Below are 13,796 nucleotides of genomic sequence, written 5' to 3' on the forward strand. Positions count from 1 at the left end.
CCTAGTCCAATGTCACTAATATTTATGCCCATGTTTTCTTCTAAGAGTTTTACAATTGTAGCTCTTACATTTAAGTCTTTGATCCATTTTTATTCATTTTTTTTATATATGGTGTGATATAGAAGTCCAATGTCAGTCTTTTGGTCATGGACACCCAACTGTCCAATCACCATTTGTTGATAAGAGTATTCCCTTCCCATTGAATCGTCTCGGCACCCTTGTTGAAAGTGAATGGATTGTGAAAGGGAAGGTTTATTTCTGGATTCTCAAATTCTATTCCATTAATCTATATGTCTATCTTTATTGTCTCATGTATTGTAGCTTTGTAGTAATTTTTAAATCAAGAAGTGTGGGTCCTCTGTCTTCTTTTTCAATATTATTTTGGCTGTCCTGAATCCCTTGAATTTACAGTGATTTTCACGGACAGCGTGTCAATTTTTACAAAGAAGTCAGCTGGGGTTTTGATGAAGATTCTGTTGAATCTATGGTCCATGTGGGGAAGTACTGCCACCTTACCACTATTTAAATCTTCCAACGCATGCACCATGATATGTCTACTTACTCAGATCTTAATGAATTCCTATCAATAATATTTTATAGTTTTAAAGCAGTGGTTCTGAGTTCTGGCTGTTCATTAAAATTTTCTGGGGAATATTTTTAATACATATGCCTATTCCTCACTCCAGATGTGAATCAGAATCTCTGGGTGTAGGACCCAGTTATTGATGTTTTTAAAACCTTCAGGTGCAATCAGTCTTTAAAGCTAGAATAATATATTAAAAGTGGCAAAGTTTTTTTTAAAAAAAAAACCTCTTGTAAATAACCAACAGATATTCTGATGAAGTTAAAAATTGTTAGAACCACGTATAATTTACTTCACAGAACATCTAGGATCAGTAAGAATAAGAGGCCAAGGGATATTTTCTGGTAAATACTTCCCCTTTTAATGACAAAGTAGATGACAGATCATTTCAAGATGGGAGATTCATCAGAGGCAGGAAAGGAAGAAACAGCAGAACGTGGACCTATTCCCATAAAGCTACTTTATCCAAGATATCTTACTCTTACTCACTCATGTGCAGCAATAGGCACTGTGGCTTTTACAAAGGAGATTGCATAGCTTTTTTGTAGTGGCCAAAACTTTCCTGAATTTATTGTTTCCACTCATATGGCTTTTGAAGAATCAGGCAGAAGAGGAAAACAAAGAGCAAAGAAAAAAACTCTGCTTATCATCCATAATGCAGTAGGTCACTAAAATATAATTTAATGCAATGTTAAAATGTACCCTGATGACTTGTGAAGGTAATATTACTGATGACCAGATTGCTAGCTCATCATATTTACTTTCTTACCAAGGATTCTTCTTTTTTTTTTTTTTTTTACCAAGGACCGACCAATCACAGAAAGGCAAACAGGCAGAACCCAGCAAAGCTGGTTCAGGGATCATGTATTGATTTCTTGCAGCAGAAATTCAGCAAATCGAGTAGGAAATGGGACTGAGAAGGACTGAGAGCCAGACAATGGAAGGCCATAGAAATTAGGGAGTCAAGGAAGAGATTTTAGCGGATGGAACCACTGGTGATCATGGTAGTACAGATTCAAGTGAAGGGAGGATATTTGGGGATTTTGCATTCACCAGCTCTGATAGAGGAAAAGATGGTTTTGAGCAATGGTAGGAGAGAATGGAGTGCAAAGGGGAAGAACAATTTAAGGAGCTGGAAACTGATTACAAAGGGTGAAGAGAGTCAGCAAGCCATGCTTCAAGTGACTGGAGAACCTTGGTACCATCAGTAGGAAGGGGAAGGCAGAAGGAATCAGGGTAGAAGAAATGTATACTTGTAGGCTTCATGAGTATTAACCAAAAAAAAGGAGACAGGTAGCAGGGTTACCAACATAAACACATTTGACAGGGACTTAGGGACACAGAACTAATGCATAATAGAGTGTCTGGCCTGAAAAAGAGATTAGGAAGAGCCGAGGCTTTTTTCAGTGGCTGAAATCTTAAGGAATGGCATAGATCTCATGGGATTAAGTCTGGGAAGTGAAGGCAAGAGAACTTAGAACTAAATCACATTTAATTGGTGGAGGTGGAAGAGACCCTAGCAGGAGAATCAGCACAGTAGTGCACATATAACTATCTGCTTCTGGATGACAATTTGGCTATATAGGAAAACTTCCCAAATGCATATGCCTTTGGCACATCAATTACATTTCTTGAAATGTATTCTTAGGAAATAATCAGAAATACATAGAGTTATCAATAAGAATATTTTTGTACACAGCTGTGTTATTAAGATAGCAAAAAAACAAAAGGGGGACTGTGATAGGGAAACAAACCTAACTACTCAAAAAAGAGAGGGTTTTTTTTGTTTTGTTTTGTCTGTTGTTTTTTTTTTTTAATGATAGCACCTTCACATTGTGGAACACAGTGTAACCATTAAAATCATGCATATCATACATATGCATATGAAAGTATATCTAATGCTATAGGAAAATTACCCCAATGCAATTCTTAAATGAATAAAACACTTTTAGAGGGGAAGGATGAATAGGTTAAGCACAAAAGATTGTTAAGGAAGTGAAAATTCTCTGTACACTACAATGATGAGTATGTCATTATATCTTTATCCAAACCCATAGAATCTGTACCAAGAGTGAATGCTAGGGGTATATCAGACTTTGGATGACAATGATATATTAATGTAGATTCATCAATGGTCACAAATGTACCACTCTGGTCAGGGATGTTGGTAATGGGGGATACTGTGCCTACGTGGGTACAGAGGTTATATGGGAAATCTCTACACCTTTCCCTCAATTTTGCGGTGTCCTTAAAACTGCTCTAGAAAAATTACATCTTTAGAAAGAATGGCACAATCGCCAAACTGTGGAAGGAGCCACGATGTCCTTCGACAGATGAGTAGAGAAGATGTGGTCTATATATACAATGGAATATTACTCAGCCATCAGAAAGGACAAATACCCACCATTTGCTTCAATATGGATGGAACTGGAGAGTTTTATGCTGAGTGAAGTAGGTCAATCAGAGAAAGACAATCATCATATGGTTTCACTCATATAGGGAAGAAAAGAAATAGAGAGAGGGATTATAGGGGAAAGGAGGGGAACTTAATGGGAAAAATTAGAGAGAGACACAAACCATGAAAGCTCCTAATTCTGGGAAACAAACAAAAGGTTGTGGAAGAGGAGATGGGCGGGAGGTTGGGGTAACTGCGTGATGGGCACTGAAGAGGGCATTTGATGGGATGAGCACTGGGTGTTATACTATATGTTGGCAAATCGAACTTCAATAAAAACAAATGAAAAAAAAGAAATGAATAAATGGAAAAAAAAAGATTGGCGTTGCCTTCCCTACAACATTTAAGAATAAACATCATTAAGCATTCACCTAGCCAAAAAAAAAAGCACTATTCAAATTATATATACAGTATAATTCTAATCTTGAAGATATGTTTGTGTGTTTTTAAGTTGCGTGGTGTCTAAGTATGGTTAATAAAAAAATTTCCTGAAATTCTCTGAATAAACTGAAATTCTCCTAAATTAACCATGATTTCTGTCCACCTGAGCTTCAGGTAATTTTTATCTTTCTTTGTCCTAGTCTGTATCTTTTGAATTCTCTCAATAAACATCCATTACTTTTATAACCCTCCCCCCAAAAAATCTTTTCCAAATGATATAAATATTTGACACTATAACTTCTTACTTATAAATGGCTTCATATAACATAATTTTTGTTTGTTTGTATACATTAAGCCGGTGTTTGCAATGACATTTTTTGTTATTGACCATACTAACCGTCAGCAGTTCAGCTTCCACTTCATCGTGAACTAGATCGATCCCCATTCTCTTCTCTCGATGAAATAGACATTCTCGGGCTACCTACAGATACACAAAAAATGGAAAGCACTAATAGAAAGTAACCAAAATCAGTGATCAGGAAGCAGTTCTTAGGACCTGTTTCTAAAACAAGTCAACAGATATTCCCAATACCAACTTTTCAAGCCATTTTGTTGGAAATTTAGCAGAAGACCCACCATGACAACTAAGTAAATCCCTATTGCTAGTTAAAAGGACAGAGTTCACTCTTCAGAGTAGTTTGGAAAAAGAATTCTAATTTGGAAAGGTGACAAAATCAAGCGTATGGCATCTACTTCATTCTTACACATCAGCATCTGACAAAATTCCTTAAACATTAATTCCTTCTACAGAAATAATCTGAAACATAGTTTTCAAGATACTACTTCCAAATGTCTTCTACTGAAAAGAGTGAGAAAGAAACAAATTATTATCTTTAAAGATACCAAAATATTTGTGTAGCCAAAAATCCAAGTGATTATTTTTGAAGTTCCATTTATTGTTTTCCAAATAATGTGTCTTATCCATTAAGGAGAAAAAATATAAAAAAGTAGAAAATGATTTAACCATATTCCTATCACTGTTTTTTTTGTTGTTGTTAATAACAAAACAGATTATAATGTCCTTAGAATTTTATATTATGCTTTTTAGGATTGACATTAAATAGTAGGCCCTGGTCATAAAATATTCTTTGAAACAAAGTATGCCAATGACTCTAGTGGAAAACAGCTTGGATTGCTAATAATAAATTATTGAAAGAACATTATATAAATGTTAAAATACTTTTTCAAAGACTATTTTGTGACCTGTAATAACTGCATAATGTTAACCTTTTCAGCACAAAATATAGTAGTATGTACACTGTAATCTGACATCATAATGTTGAACACAATCTTTGAGTGGATACATATTGTTTTAATAGTAAAATTCACATTTACTAGAAGATGAATTAATGGGTTGAGGGGAACACTGACTGTTTCCATGTATATTACTAAACTGCTTTTTTTAAGTTCCTACTAACCCACCTTCTAGTAGGATTCTACTAATCTTACCAGCAACATAGAAAAGTATCCACCTGCTGCACTTCAGCCAACTCCAGAAGTCATCAGTTTCCACTGTTGCAAATATGACAGACCAAAGATGGATACTTCATTGATTTAATTTTCATTTTTATTAGGGAATTTTAACTCTTTTGTCTTATATTAGTCGATCATCTGGATTTTCCCCTTAAGATGTATCTGTTTATGTGACTAATTCTAATTTTAATCAGAACCTTCAAAAAAATAAATAAATAAAAAAAATAAAAATAAAAAAATAAAAAAATAATAATAATCAGAACCTTCTAGCACTGTGCTGATAGTAAATGTTTGAACACGTAGGAACATTTGGACAAGAATTGTAGGAAAAAATACAAATTAGAACCATCTCACTGAAAGGAGTATTGAAAGGAAGAAATTAGATGTCCTCTGGAAATTCAGGTAAGTGGCTATCATTTTAAGGATACTCTAAAGTGGGATGGGTAAGGTGGGGTGCAGAATAGACCAGGAATCCTCAATATGAGCCAAAGCATGAAGAAGTTATGGAAAGGCTTCCAATCCTCAAAAGTATTTCTTGACGTTAGTGTAAAAAGGTCTCATTTATGTACTAGCACCCTTTCTCAGGATTTCTGGTGATTGTGCTTTTTTCTGTATGCTTGTGTCTGGTGGGGGGGACAGGGTGGGGGTGCACAATAAGAAGTAACAATGTACAGGGGTCTCCAACAAACTTTTCAACCCACTAGACCTCTAGCTCCTTCTCTAAATTGTTCTGTCATTGAAGTCATAATAAAGACATACTGCAAATGCTTATCATATGGGAAGTCATATAAACGTGAAGAAAAGTGCTGTTTGCTTCAATTTTATACAGCTTCTGAAATAATTTCTGTAACTTGCGTGTCTTCAAATATAGAATGTCTTCTTTCAATGGTGGTGGGTAGAATGGGGTTGGAGACCCCCTCCTCCATCACACCCTCGAACAGTGAGGGGTAGCCAGAGGCTAGCAACAAACTAAAATGCTGCCTCCATGACCACTACAACTGGCTTAACCTCAGGCTCATTTCGCTATTACCAAATTCACTCCATCTCCTAAGATGGTCTCACTGATTATTTCACTATGCCCCAAAAAGGAATTGTAACACATTAACAGGAGGCATTTCATGACACCGATTAAAATAATAGTACTTTTTTCTCTCAAATATTATATATGATATCCAGGGAAAGCAATGACCAGGAAGCCTATTTAGTAGATGGGAAGATGGCATTCTCACCATAAACACTGTGGGTCCTAAGGGTGTCTCTCTAATTAACCTCCTTTGCTTTGCATTCAGAATTCTTTCTACTTAAAGAGCTGTTCTGCAGGATGTGCAAAACTGGTCATGGTTTTTGAAAGTAGTTAACAGATGTATTGATAGGAGGTTGGCTTCTACAGGTGAAGCAAAATATATTTCAACAGATAATAACCACAGTAATTCGACCAGTGGATTATAATCATACAAATATGTAGTGTCTTTTATCAAAGCTCTTATATTTACCTGAAGAGGGGCTTCTGTCTCCATCAAAGCCCTCTCCAATTTTTTCTTAACATCAGTGAGTTCATTCGTTTCTCCAATCATCGCATCCAACTCGTGATTGATTTCAGATTTCCAAAATCCTATGTCATTGACTCGTTCTCCCAAATTTTGGGTGGAGCCTGCCTGGGTTTTTCTTGTTTGCTGATATTTGTCTTGAATCAGGCGAGATGTATCTACCCTTAGTCTCTCTGAATTATGTCGGGAAGTGTTGGATTCGTGATAGTTAGTTAAATTGGACCTGTACCAATCATCAGGAGTATACCTTGTGAAGAGAGTGGTTCTATTAGAAACAAAGGGAAGCATGGTGCTCTCGCACACCTTCTGAGATCTGGTGCAGTATGGGCCCAAGGTTGGTAAGTTGGATGCTACTTTGTAGTATGTGCTTGGTCTCCAAGGAAGGCTCAAGGTATGGGTTAAATTGTAGTGGGGGAAGCGGTCCCTGTAGCTTGATGCCACAGTACTGATGGCTGGTAGGAAGTTGGTTGGTGTTGGTCTAGGGTGGGCATAAGTTGCCGTTAACGTAGAACCTAAAGGCTCCATGATGCTCAAACACTATTGTAAATCTCTCCTGTTTAAAAGGAGGGGAGGGGATGTAAAAACAGACAGTCACATAAATTAATCTTAGGTGAAAATTTACAAATAAACACCACATTTGACTTATTTTTACTAGCAGCATTCCCTAACATGTTAAATATTTGTCTTAATTTGATATCCACTTTTACCAGTGCTAATATATTCCAAAAAATTTTTTTTCTATCTTTGTTTCTAGAATATACTAAAAATTACATTTTTTAGGTTGGCCATTTGAATTTCTGAAATTTTTTAAATTTGAGTTATTATTATCCTGTAGCAAATCTAAATTAAGAGACTAAAGTATGCATTTTAACAGGGACTCAAATCTGCTATTTACTAGCTGTGAGGCATTGGACAAATTATTTAAACTATCTGTTCCTCAGTTTCCCATCTCTAAATTAAGAATAATACTACTACTTACTTCTCTGGATTCTTATGAGAGGTATTAACAGCAAAGTGTTACTTGGCAGCATTTCCTCTACCAAGTCATCCTAAATGAGCACAAAACCTGGATAATAACAACAGTGTGCTTGGTATGCAAACATAGCTCAAGGCAAATACCTGGCTCCCTTTTCTTGGCAACTTGTCACCTCTAGGCACCTTCAATATAGACATTCTAGGGCAGTTGTTAGGGCTAAGTAAGACAATGCTAAGTATTTGGAATGCTTATTATCATTCTGGGCTCAAAATAAATGTTCATTAAATGTGAGCTTTTTAAACTACTAATCCAAAAGAATATATAAAATAAAAGATAAATATCCATCCCTCCTCCAAAGTGATCTCCAGTGAATAACTGATTCTAGTTGTTTCTTTCTAGATTTTTCCAATTAATATACCAACATATGTAGTTTTTAAAGCTACCTTAAAAATGCACCTACTTATATACCATTTATACATATGAACAGACCTTTTTAAATATAAATACTGAATTATCTTAATGATTATATGTATCATTTAGAATACGTATATTTTAAAATATATATTTCTGACCTCCTCCCCTGTTAGAACATATAGATCCACTTTATTCTTTTGAATAATAATAATAATATTCTTTTCTTTGGTTGAAAAATATTCTATTGTCTGGAACTTTTGGTCATTATTAGCTAGGAAAGTCAAGATGCCACAGTCTACGGTATACTTTTCAGCATCTAAATATCATTCTGTTTGGGGGTTAGTGCCTATGGACCCATTTACTGAAAAGGAAAAATAAATCAGATATAAACATATCAGAAAAAAAAAATCATTCAATGATTATGTAAATAGCTATGTCTTGAGGCCTTTGGTCCCCAAACCACAAAATAATCTATTTGTATAATTGTGGTCAAATTGAAACACACTCATTCCACATGTGGTGAAACAACTGCCCACTGCCATGGTGGTGGCCCACACAGTCCTAACTCCCTGACCTTCTCCTAATTCTTCTTTCCCTCAGTCCCCAAATACTTGTACTGGCCAAGCCTAGGAGTATGATGGTCAAAAGGAAACCTTAATAACCCCTTGCAGTTCTTCACTTCAGTTTGAAAGTTAAACACTGTTTTTCAAAAAAGCAAATTCAAAGCAACTTGAAACCTTAGGGTCTTCATGGCTACTTTCAGTTCTAACCTCTTCTCCAGTCAAATCTAGACATAATCTTGTCACTTTTCTTTCATAAAGAAGCTTCATGTGGGTATTGGATGACTCTTAGTTGGATTTTCTTAATTCTTGACAATAATAGCTAGCAACACACTTGGTCCTTCAACCAAGGAATTCCAAGTGCAGAATTACCACATATGTTTACCCAAAACCTATTATGTTGAAGTCTTGAAGCATCTAAACCCATGTTTGTTAAGCCATGAGTCATATACTATGAGTGGTGATTTGTGAAATGCAGAGGTTCAGAAGCCAGAGGAGACATACGGATTGACTAATTCAATATAGTTTCCAGTGATATATTTTTTAATTCAACAAAAGTTTCTAGTGATATATTTTTTAATTAGGGATGCGATATAATTTCAAATCTGGAATCTGAAGCATAAATCTCCATTGTTTAAAGTACACAGATGTAGAGATCCTTGTGTGTGGCAGTAAGTTTCACATGGAGACAATATTTTACGCAAGACACATGTTCTCACACAGTTACACAATGGAAGTTCCAGCTCCAGTTAGCCATCTTGCAAGTCATTCAAGAAGCCTGATTAAAAGACAATAGTATGCAACATCTTATATTTCGGTCATTATTGGTCAAGGAAACTGAGAATGTCATGTCCTAAGAAAGACCTAAAATTTCAAAATAGACTTCTGACTCCAATCATGATAGAGTAATAAAAACTAGACTTAGCCTCTTACATCTAAAACACTAGACAAAATATATGATACACCTGTTTTGAACAATGGACAGCACAAGACTCTGATCCCTGAGAAAAGAGAAACAAATAAGGCAAGCCTTCTGATTGTCCTGGCATTCTTCCTGGAGGCAATTTCCAGATTACAGGAAAACCAGATGAAAAGTGAGCAGATCCTGGCAACTTTGTGAGTTGAAGAGATCAGAATTTCGGGAAGCTGAGACAGCTGGAAATTGTGAAGCAGGATTCCAGAATAAAGCAAGCTATGTAGAAAAAGAGCTTCCTATATAAGGGGCCCACTTGTGTCTTAGCTGAGCAATAGGTTGCACATACACGAAGGAACACTGTATGAACTTTGGCGAAGAATGATGGCTGGGTTGTCAGCTGAACAATTTCTAGAGCTCACAGAAGGTGGAGAGATATTTTTAACTCAGGCCAGTCAGAGTGGAGGTGATCACTTGGAGCATTCCATGGAGACCTCAAAGGAGTCACACACTAGAGACAAGGCTGATCTATCTCTGGAGTAAAAATACTAAAAATTCCTTCCAGCAAAGCTTTAAAAATAGGCCTCAGAGAGATCAAATTAATCCACAAGTAATTTAATTGCCTGACAACATCAAGACATTCAAATATATATCACAATGTCCAGCATTCAATTAAAATTATCAAACATGCCAAACAGCAGAAAAAAATGTGACACATAATTAGGGAAAAAAATCAGGCAACAGGAAAGATTTGATAGAACAAACAAACAATGTACAAGTATTTAAAGGAAAACAAGAGTAAAATGAACATAAAACAAGAACATAATTTTTAAAAAAGAACCACGCATAACTTTAGGAATAAAACATACAATATATACTCATACAGTTTATACTTGAACAATTTCAATGGATGAGATTAACAGCAGAGTAGACACTGGAGAAATACAGATTAGTGAGTTCAAATCTAACCAAACCAAAGCACAGACTTTTTTTAAATGAAAAGAAAAAAAAGAGAGAGAAAGAGAAAATCCTCAGTAACACAGGCAAATATCAAGTAATCTAACATCATATATGCAGAGTCATATAGAAAAAGGAGGAAGACAAAAATATTTGAAGAAATAACGGCTCCATATTTGCCAAATTTGATGAAAACTATAAATCTCTAGGTCTAAGAAACTCCAAATACTCCAAGAGGATAAGCCCACACCCATTCACACATGCATGCACAAATTACTACCATCACTATCACCACCACCCCATCACCTCAAGGATCATCATAATCAAATTGCTGAAAATCAGAGAATAAAATAAAGAGAAAAACTTAAAACAGAGCAAAAAGACATCTTACATATAGAAAGGAGCAAAAATAAGAATTAGTGCAGAATTCTTGTCAAAAACTATGCAAGCCAAAGACAAACATCTTTAAATGGCTAGAAAAAAGTGTGAGCCTAGAACTCTATATCCAGTGAAAAGATCCTTCAAAGATGAAGGTGGAATAAAATTTTTTCATAGAAATAAAGCCAAGATTATTAACCTTCAGCAGAACTACACTAAAAGAATTCTTAAAAGGAAATTCTTCAAGCAAAAGGAAATCATACCAGATGGAGACTCGGATTTACACAAAGAAATAAACTGCCAGTAATGACAAGTATAAAAAATATTCTTCTCTAACTTTTAAATTTCTTTAAAGGATGGCTGTGTAAAGTGAAATAATAAAAAAAAATATCGTGGAGTTTATAATAAAAAGAGAAGTAAAAAAAAATAAAATAAAAAATAAAAAGAGAAGTAAATTATATGGTCATAATAGCACCAATAAAGGAGAGCCGAAATGGAAATGTATTATTCTAAGGGTCATAACTAAAATGAAATAATGTTATTTAAACATATACTGCAATAAATATAAAATGCATATTGCAAACTTGAGAGCATCAGTTCTCAAGACATCACCCATAACCCAGGGACTTGTCTAAAACCTTCTCAGGGCTGACAAGGTCAAAATTATTTTCATAGTAAATGCCCTGGTGCTGTTTTCCCTTTTCACTCTCATTCTCTCACAAATTAACAAGGGAGTTTTCCAGAGTCACATGATGTGATCACAACAGACTAAATACAGTATATAGGAGAACCCAGCTGTTAAGACAGAAATCAAAGAACTTTACCATGCATGTAAAATAATGCTCATCTTCTCACTAGATATTCTTTGTTTCAGAAATATAGCTTTTTAATAAAGCATTTGAGTGGGATGCCTGGGTGGCTCAGCAGTTGAGTGCCTGCCTGGGCCCAGGGCATGATCCTGGAGTCCTGGGCTCAAGTCCCACATCAGGCTCCCTACATGGAGCCTGCTTCTCTCTCTGCCTGTGTATCTGCCTCTCTTTCTGTGTCTTTCATGAATAAATAAATAAGATCTTTAAAAAAATTTTTTGACTTATGTTACTATATAATGGGTTGCAATGTTTATATTTAAAAGACTTAATATTTTTAACTGTTCAATTTTAATTGCTAATATAATAATATCAATAGATGCAATTCACATAAACTAAAGCTCCTTGAGATCCTCAATATGAGGTTATTTGACTACAAAGGGATCCTAAGATTAAAAATATTTTGAACCACTGACTGACCTGGAACATTTTCTAAGAAATAAATAAAAAAGAATTAAAGCTAACCAGCTAAGAGCGGAGACAAAAAATAGAAGACTTACAAAGACATATAATTAATCCAAGAGAAAAGAGACAAAAGTAAGACAGAGGAAGCAAGTAGCAAGATAGTAGACACAAACCAAATCACACTGATAATTATATTTGTAATAAATGGTTTAAACAATCAAAAGGCACAGATTTTTTTTTTAAAAAAAAGATTTTATTTATTTATTCATGAGAGAAAGGCAGAGACATAGGCAGAGGGAGAAGCAGGTTCTATGTAGGGAGCCCAATGTGGGACTCAATCTCAGGACTCCAGGATTGTGCTCCGAGGGGCCAAAGGCAGTCGCTCAACCACTGAGCCACCCAGGTGTCCCAAAAGGCACAGATTATTAAGCTGTTTTTTATAAAGCAATATTGAACTATATGCTATCTCAAAAAAAATCCATTTTAAATATAAAACACAGATAAGTTTTTAAAAGTATGGAAAAAGATATGCCATGTAAATACAAATCAAAAGAATATTGAAGGGCCTATATTAATAACAAACTAAGGAGACTTCAGGACAATAAATACTATCATGAGGAAAGAGAGAAATAAGGAGAAAAGGATTAATCAAGGAGTTATAATGATCTTCAATTTCTATGTAACCACTAATAGAATTTTAAACACATAAAGCCGCTGAGGAATGTCAACTATTCAACATGAAGGCGGAGGTCAATAAGCTGGAACTGATGTTCCAGAAAACTGACTCTGATCTGGATTACATTCAGTACAGGCTGGAATATGAAATCAAGAATAATCATCCTGATACAGCAGAGAAAAATCCAGTTACACTGTTAAAGGAATTGTCAGCAATGAAGTCTCGATATCAAACTTTGCATACACGCTTTAACCAATTACTGCAGAGCAGAAAGAAACTAAGAACCGCATTTTTGCTACTGTTGATAAGACTATGACCGTGAAGCAAACAGACCTGGAGCTGTCACCATTCACTAAAGAAGAAAACACTTCAGCAGAGCAATTAAAATCTTTCATGTCAGACTTATGAAGAAACTGACTTGCAAAAGGGAATTCTAATGGAGAAGAGATTAATTCCAGAAAGATTTAAGAAGATGTCTTGTTAGCACTTGATGACTAAAGGTGGGGGGATGGTGAAGAAGAAGATTTGTCTGGGGTGACTGGATAATAATGCCTTTCATAAGAGAGGGGACTATCAGAAGGGCAGATAATATATGAATAAAGTTTAGCCAAAAGGATGGAATGGGAATAAAGGGATTTAAAAATATATATGCACACAAACTTAGTTTATAATTTCAGACAAGGAAGTCACATAACACTATTTTGTAACTGTTTTTGTGTAACTGGGATAACATTGATGCCTGGCCTATCATGAAAGGATATTTATGTACTATCAGTCAGATATGAATTAGCATGCTTTGGAAATTAAAAAATAGAAAAAATATTTGTATTACATTATATATGTATATAATTTTATATTTTTCAAAATTCTGATTATAGATAATAGTCACTTTATTGATGTGACTGCTAATATGTGATCTCTGGTCCTCCATAAAATCAACTTTAGCAATAATAAATTGGATTTTCTGTGACAAAAAAATAAAAAATAAAAAAATAAACTCATAAAGCCAAAACTGATAGAACTAAAATGAGACATAGATTCACAACTATAGTCAGATATTTCAACACTCCTCTCCCAGTAATTGTTAGAACAAATAAAAAATTGGTTAATAAGCAGGATATTTGAACAAAATAGCTAACTGTACCTAATTTA

General features: G+C 34.9%; 1 protein-coding gene and 1 pseudogene across 1 annotated transcript in view; one reads left to right on the forward strand and one right to left on the reverse strand.

The window, feature by feature from the left end:
* The window catches only part of TEKT3 (tektin 3), a 39,931-nt gene that overhangs the window by 23,026 nt on the left and 3,109 nt on the right, over window positions 1-13,796 (reverse strand). Inside the window, exons 2-3 of the mRNA XM_026005200.2 lie at window positions 6,446-7,052; window positions 3,817-3,900 (exon numbers count right to left, since the gene is read on the reverse strand). Coding sequence (XP_025860985.2) covers window positions 3,817-3,900; window positions 6,446-7,024 — 663 coding nt within the window. The 5' untranslated portion in view covers window positions 7,025-7,052. The remainder of the gene's footprint in view (window positions 1-3,816; window positions 3,901-6,445; window positions 7,053-13,796) is intronic.
* On the forward strand, window positions 12,706-13,131 carry LOC112924751 (SKA complex subunit 2-like; annotated as a pseudogene).

Source organism: Vulpes vulpes, chromosome 12 (assembly GCF_048418805.1).
Source record: "Vulpes vulpes isolate BD-2025 chromosome 12, VulVul3, whole genome shotgun sequence".
NCBI classification, from domain to species: domain Eukaryota; kingdom Metazoa; phylum Chordata; class Mammalia; order Carnivora; family Canidae; genus Vulpes; species Vulpes vulpes.